Here is a 7,796-nt window from a genome sequence, read left to right on the forward strand (position 1 = left end):
ATTAAACTTTGGAAATATGATATCATATTGACATTGCTTATAGCAATGTATCATATGAATGCCAAATATATGTCATCATATGAGCACCTCTAACCATAAAAGTCTAGTCGGCACTAACATTTCTCTCTCCTCAACATTACACAACATTACACCTTCTCAAAAGAAAAAAAATACACCAAGGCCTCTACTAGGTTTGCTGAGAGAGATAGTATCCATATGCCTCGCTTCATTACAATTAAAACTTTCAAAAATAATAAACATTAAATTATAAAATCTTTAATAAAAATAATAATTCTAATTCAATGTCAATATCATAAAACGAAGGATTAGCAAGAAACTAATAAGAAAATGAAAATAGAGAACAAGATCGATTAAAGTATTAAACCATGACAAGCTCTTAAAACTTATTCCTATTTTTTATCTAGCTGATCAAATGAAATGGTAGCACATTTGTTGTGACATCATATACAAACATCATATAATCCGTTCATTGGGACATAACAAATGACCTTGACCCTTCACATTAGTAACCAAAAAGAACACACGGCCTAGAAATGGCTTCTATGCCTCGACCCTTACACACGAGTAACCAAAAAAACACACGAGTAGCGCACAAAACAATAGGCGAGCTATAGTAGGCAAAACAAACAAGCATTGTCAACTTATAAAAGAAAAAAAAAAACAGGACTTTATAATTTTATTTATCAGCTTATGAAATCTCAAAAGAACATGACCACAGGAGTACATATACAATTCACCAGCCAGTCCATCAAGACCAACTTCTCAGCCACCTAAGTCAAACTAACAGCAATAAACCCACCATAGTTTAACTTGAACCCTTTTTCCTACTGTGTGAAAAAGAGAGGGTATAAAACTCAATGAAAGAAATGATCCCTAGAGTTAAAACAAACAAATCACGACATATATAAAACAAACATTCCAACAAATAAAACACCTGATGCTGCCTTATTTAGAACTTTGATGCAGCTCATACAAAAAAATATCTGATACATAGAATGACAAGAAATTATAACAAAATTAAAACATTAGTCTCTGCTTTCTTTCAGCACTTTTTGTAGTAAACCTTGCTTATAACATTCTCAACCTATCAGCAACTTATTGTCACCCAAGAAGCTATAAGTAGGCACCTCCAGATTGTAAGGAGCCGGACCTTTTCGGATTCTTCCAGATATATCATAGTGGGATCCATGGCACGGGCAAAACCAACCACCAAAGTCACCTGCATTCGGCAACGGGATGCAACCCAGATGGGTACACACACCTACAACTATGAGCCACTCTGGATCTTTAACCCTAACTGCATCCTCCTGTGGGTCCCTCAGAGAGTTCACATCAACACTGTTAGCTAGGTCAATGTCAGCTTCGGTCCTACGCCTGATGAAAACGGGTTTCCCACGCCACTTGACGGTTACTGTGGTCCCTGGCTCGATGCTTGAGAGGTCAACTTCAAGGGAAGCAAGGGCAAGAACGTCTTTACTTGCAGACATGCTTAGAACAAACTTGAGTACCAAGAGACGGATTAGAGATGCGTAAACAAATCGACCACCGGTCAACACGAAGTATGCAAAAGCACGCTTGCTGGGGTCGCCAGGTGGAAATCGTTCATGATTGTACTCGTCGTAGGTGATTTTGGATGTTGGGTTCTGAATGGCGGCTATAGTAGGAGGGACATCAAAACCTAGGTCGTTTGTTGGAGTGATTGAACCAGTGGAGAGACCTGAAAGAAAGAGTCAATGTCTATATTTAACCATAATATGGAATGGAAGTCAAAGTTCAGAACAGAAAATTAATAATCAACCTAACATGGGACATTAAAACTTTTTATTAGTAAAAAGTTGACCTGTGTTGAGGGACAAAGATGATACATGCTTATATTATCAACGTAGCATTTACACATACTCATCGTTCATGCAGTTGTCTAAATAATAATATTGCACTTCAAGAGAACCCGTATTCAGTTAAAGAGTGACAACAAAAGGTAGTCATAAACCATTCAAATGGTGTGATTTCAGGTTATCATAAAACAAGTCAAAGTGGGTCTATTACTCAAAAGTTACAGATAACATAGAAGTTTAGCAGATTAAAAGATTTGTCTAAAAATATGTACCGACCAGAATGCAAATAAGTTTTATGGTGTTTGCTTTGTGAAAAAGACACAAGCAGCCACATTTACCCATGTCATGAGGCGCCAAGATTAAAGACTAAGCATGCATCGACATTTACACAAAAATTGAGCTAATCAACCAAACAATCCATGACAAACTAACAAACGACATACTGGTATATCGTGCCTGCACAAGCTTACACACTCTAGAGCACCTAATCTGACAAAAAATCCAGCTCCAAAGTCATTTCAACTTCAAACAAATACAGATGCGTGCTTACAGTTGAAAAGCAGAATGCTAACGGTGCTCTTGAAAAGATTGGAAATAAACGCATTTTTAAGAGATTCTAATTATTCATCTGAGCAAATGAAGTGCAAATGACACACAAAGAGCAGTATTTGACGCATATCAATTCATTTGTTTCTGCATTAAAAAGATAAAGCAAGATTGCACTAACTCATACAACAGTCAAAAAGACAAAAAAGCAATGAATTTCCTCATCACGAAGCATATACTTTATCACACAAATTAGCTGCTCTCAATCCTAATTAATATCAAGGGAACATATATTTGAAAGAGATTTGTAATTAATAGCAAAAACCAACCAGCCTAAAAAACTTAGAAGGAACAATATAAGTTTCTCACTTCTCAGTATTTTAGGTGTAGGATAAAGGAGTATGTCCTCTAGGCATGAGCTACTTGTACAGTACAATCAACTGATGTGCAACGTTTCATTACTAATATATACAATACTGGTTTAGTAAAAACTGATGTCAATTTTCTTTTTTTGTGTTTATACAGCTACAAGTGTTGTTGCAAAACAAGTGTGGGTCACTACGTGATAAATATGCCTTTAGCTCTCGCGTCAACTATCACTCCAAGGCGGGGTATGGATCGGGTTTTTTGCACAATGTCTCTGCCATCTTTTATGTACAACACTTACTATGCTAATATATAGCCATTAGCAAAACACCAAGAAAGATATTAACATCTACCTATCCTGGTAGCATATGCTGATCACTACATAACAACACGTAATACCGGTGCCTTCAATTGAATCAATGTACCCATCCCGACCCAACGAAATTCATATCACAGACAGACCTTGCAGAATCTAACGACCCTTACGACTTCAAAGAACGAGAGAAACAAACACATACTATCAAACATTTACAAGCAACCCAATGTCTAAAATGCCATAAAAAACTGCATGAATAAAAATGAATACAACAATAACAAATTCAAATTTAAAAAAGGAAAGCTTTGATCTTTAACCGCAGTAAATAAATAAAAGGCAACAAACCCTAAAATCGACAATTCGTAAATCCGTAAAGAGATAAAATGAAACATAAATCAAAACCCAATAACAAACAATAATAATAAACGGAGTGGGTGAGTGACCTCTGATGTGATGAAGAAACATGGAATTGAGGTAAGAAGGATAATGACTGGAAATGGATCTGGGGGCATCGGAGGTGGAATGATCAACGGCGGTGGCGCAGTTGATCGGATTGCGAGAGACGACGGCGGACGAAGACGACCACCATGAAGAACAGCATCTTCTCCCGGCGACTCGTAACATTTTCTTGATTTCCGATTTAGGGTTTCTTCTGCAGAAGGGGAAGAGAATTAGTGGATAAGATGGTTAAGGTGTTAATACGAGGTCATGGATTCAAACCTTATAATGGATTCAAACCTTATAGTATATAAATATTTAGTCGTTCAAAAAAATAGGAAATTAGTAATTGGGTGGACGGGTGGCATATGGTCCGGGTAGAGGACATGGAATGTATTTTCTAGGCGGCTTGGTTGTATTGTGTTGTTACCAGTGTCTTGCTTGTAATGATATATTGTTTAAGGATATTGGTTATTAGTACTCACAACTTTCATTCATTGGACGATAACACTCTCAACTAACAATTTGCCTCCCACCACTCCCAACTTTCACCGTATTTGTTTTTGGCACTCCCGAACTTCACGAACCCTAACTTCGTTAGTTTTCTTGATGTCGTAGAATTTTTTATTAGTAAAAAGTAGGTTGTGGGTCCCACATCATCTCCTCTCTTCAACATAATACCTCAACAACCTTCGTTTCCTAAGAATTTGATTTTTCTGGCTACATCGTCTTTCTTATAATGGAGATGGTGTAGAGGTATAGAAAGAAGGCGGAGATTATGGAGATTGTGTACCGGTGGAGAGATGATGAAGATGGTGCTCGCTGAAAACCTGCAACTCGTTTTTCCAGCGAGCAAACGATTCCGAAAGGTTGTTGGGTGAGACACTAGTGGTGTCGGAGGGCGTGGGCTGTGGTTGTTGTGGCGGTGGGCGATGAAACGATGAATATGGTGCTCGCCGGAAACTTGCAACTAGTTTTTCTGGCGAGCATAGGATTACCTTGAATCGCTGCTCTATCATTAACGGTGGAACTCCCGGGACAAAACGCGGACGCGGCGGCATCCACACTTGAGTTTGGGATTTTGAACAACAACTACCTCATTTGAGTTTGAGATTTTGACCGACAGTGATGGAGGAGGTGGAGGCTGGTGATGGTGAAGGCAATGAGGCTGACGGTGGTGGTGAAGATGGAAATAGAGGTCAGAAGTGGTGGAGGTTTGTGGTGGTGGTGTTATAGTGTAGATGGTGGTGGTGTTTGTGTCACTGTGTGTGTGTGGTATTTGTTGTTAGGTTTTCTTTCTTTTTTTTTTTAAAAAAAAAATAAGGTATTTTCCACATAGCATGCCATATTAGCAAAAAAATGTTACGTCAGCAAAAAAAAACAAACGGGTTAGAGTCCGTTAAGTACGAGAGTGATATAAGATAATAAGTTACAAGTTGGGAGTGGTGTGAAACAAATCGATAGTTGGGAGTGTTATTGTCCAATGAGTGAAGTTAGGAGTATTAAAAACCAATATCCCTTTTGTTTATATATTTATACCTTGGTTGGTCTTTCACACACACAAAAGAAAGGAAATTAGTGAAATCGAGTTGGTTTAAACTTGTGTGTTGAGGTGGAGACTTGGTTAGTATTGGTTCGGTTGATAATAAAAACTTTTTGGGTTATTTATGTAACTTAATGGAACTTGAGAGTCAAGGTTATCATATTAAAAAGTTGAATTTGTGGGATTCGTTGTGAGGTAGAATATGTAAATTAATTTACATGAATTTTTAAAGTTGTGCTTTTAGTATGTAACATTGTAATATAAAAGCTAATAGAAGAAGGTTACACAGCCCATAAACACCAATATGTCCTTGAGAGAGGAAGTGTTATGTTAGAGGAGAGTAGTCTGATATGTGGGTTTTGAGAGGGGAGAAGTAAGACATCCTCTTTTATTGCGAGTGGTAAATTTAGTTAGACGGGTACAATTTTGAAACATCATTGTAAGGTGAAATTGTCATTTGGTACAACATATGTGAATCTAGTTTATATATTTATCTATGATAATATAAAATGTTAGCATCTAAACACACTACTATAAACAAAAACTATAATGTATTTAACTCCGTGTTTTTATTTGAGTATTAGTTAGTTGAATGTTTTTATTTGGAGGCAATTAATTCATCTGCAACATTCGATGGCATTGTTAAAACCATGAAAAATGTTCATACACAATGGCTTGTGCCATTTGTCGTTGGTGTCAATGAGTCAAGTAAGTTAGCCGTTCGGCCCTCCGTTGTGGATAGGTTTTAGTCTAACTCGGACTCTAAGTTATATACGTTAGTGTTAATGTTGTATAAAGTTTCACTTTTATTCTCACAAAAATACATGAAAGAAATGTTTTTATTTTCATGAATCACTAAAATGTCATTGTTCTACAAAAATGGCTCGTTTTATACTTTAGAAATATGTTTTTTTTTTGAAAAACTTTATGCCTTAAAAGAGGTCTATTGGGTCTAAAGGATAGATAATATATTGAAATTTTCTCAACCTTCCCAGAAAATGCTAAGTATGGAACTCGAGCAAGCTCAAGCACTCTGAGCAAGGTTTTTACTTCCTCGAGTAAGATATCATATCCGAGCAGGATTATCTTCTTGAATTATTCTAAGTGTTAGCTCCGAGCAAGCTGCACTTCGTCGAGCAAAGTTAGTTCTTCTATCAAGTAAGGTTTCTGCCAAGCAAACCCTTGATATATCCAAGCAGAAACCAAGTTCACAAGTAACATGGTGGATCGAGCAAGGATAAAATAATAGTGGATCTCAAGTTTTCTTGTTGGGAGTAAATGGAAAGTATACTAAGTGTTACTCCGAGAAAAGTTCAATCTCGAGCAAGCTGCAATAACTGAGTATACTTAGTTTGTTTAAATAAGACTAAGTCAAAGATTGAAAAGATTCGAGCAAGAACTTGTTTGCTCATGGGATTGTTCCAAGCAAAGTTTGGAATAATCATGGAGATTGAAGTATGCTTGAAAGGGATATTTTCTTTGAAAATATTATAAGTAAAAGTGTAAGGCCCCGTACCCGGTAGCCCTACTTTAGCGTCATATTTACTCATAAACACAGTTCTTACCAATCAGAGTTAATTAAAACTTTCGCGGAAACATTAATCATTAATCATTCGATACAATACATAAATCTTTTCTTTAAAACCATAACATAAAACATCATATTTAAAACATCATTTCCTCTATCTTCAGATGCCAGCCGTTCAATCCATGCCATGTGCCATCCTCATTCTAGCTCTTCAGTCTGATCACCTGCGTGCATACTAAAAGTCAGCTACGCTGAGTGAGTTCTAGTTAATCAAACAACTTACCATACAACCACTACATGCATTTATATACGTATCCGAATACACATAGTCCACTGTCTGATCTGTTCACCTTACCACTTAACCTCTTATTTACCCCTACAGCTTAGCCACTTTAATAACGAATAACGTCATGCCACTTTTCCACTTTAATAACGAATAACGTATGCCACTTTGGCACTTTAATAACGAAGTCACGCATAGGCTTACCCTACCACGTACTAATGTCATGCCACTAACACCCTTACTAGACCCTTGCTACTTCTGTCACGCCCTACCTCTATTTGTCTACAACACACTATATATCATTACATCATTTACATAATAACCAAGTCACATCACAACATTCACACACGCTAATAACCACTTGGGGATCATTCCCGAATGATGGTACACGCAATATCCGAAGATCGTTCACGTACCATCATCATAACATACATACATCATTTATATATCATATATATATATATAGTCATATCTTTGACTATCACCTGGCAACACATGCAATATCCGAAGATCATTCATGTACTATCATCATAACATATATACATCTTTCACTTATCATATATACACATCAATCATGCCTTTAACTATCACTTGACGGTACATGCAATATCCGAAGATCGTTCATGCATCGTCAATAATCATCATACATAAATCATACAAGGCATACACTTACCACTTAAGGTAAGTGTATTAACTATCACATCGAGTATGCACACAGCCCCGAAAACATAACAAGGAAGTGGGGCTAGAAACTCACCTGAATTCAGTTATGTTCACTGCTTATGGTTATTCCCTTCTTGAGCTGTGCATGGCTAACTGTATAATAATTACATGTATCAATTACTATCACTACCCATAACGCGTTTCTAGTCTAATCATATCCCTCAATGGACGGGGTTCCAGGGGCAGCGCCCCTGGCA

General features: G+C 37.0%; 1 protein-coding gene across 1 annotated transcript; it reads right to left on the bottom strand.

The window, feature by feature from the left end:
* Positions 1 to 888: 888 nt before the first annotated feature.
* LOC143623627 (cytochrome b-c1 complex subunit Rieske-4, mitochondrial-like) lies at positions 889 to 3,745 on the bottom strand. Its single transcript, XM_077094479.1, has 2 exons — positions 3,528 to 3,745; positions 889 to 1,738 (listed from the first exon to the last, which is right to left on the bottom strand). Exons 1-2 carry the CDS (start codon positions 3,706 to 3,708, stop codon positions 1,101 to 1,103), a joined length of 819 nt encoding a protein of 272 aa, XP_076950594.1. The 5' UTR covers positions 3,709 to 3,745; the 3' UTR covers positions 889 to 1,100.
* Between the last annotated feature and the right edge of the window lie 4,051 nt (positions 3,746 to 7,796).

This window comes from Bidens hawaiensis, unplaced genomic scaffold (assembly GCF_021521415.1).
Source record: "Bidens hawaiensis isolate Kalapana, Puna unplaced genomic scaffold, B.hawaiensis_p1.1 tig00003506_1, whole genome shotgun sequence".
Taxonomy (NCBI): Eukaryota; Viridiplantae; Streptophyta; class Magnoliopsida; order Asterales; family Asteraceae; genus Bidens; species Bidens hawaiensis.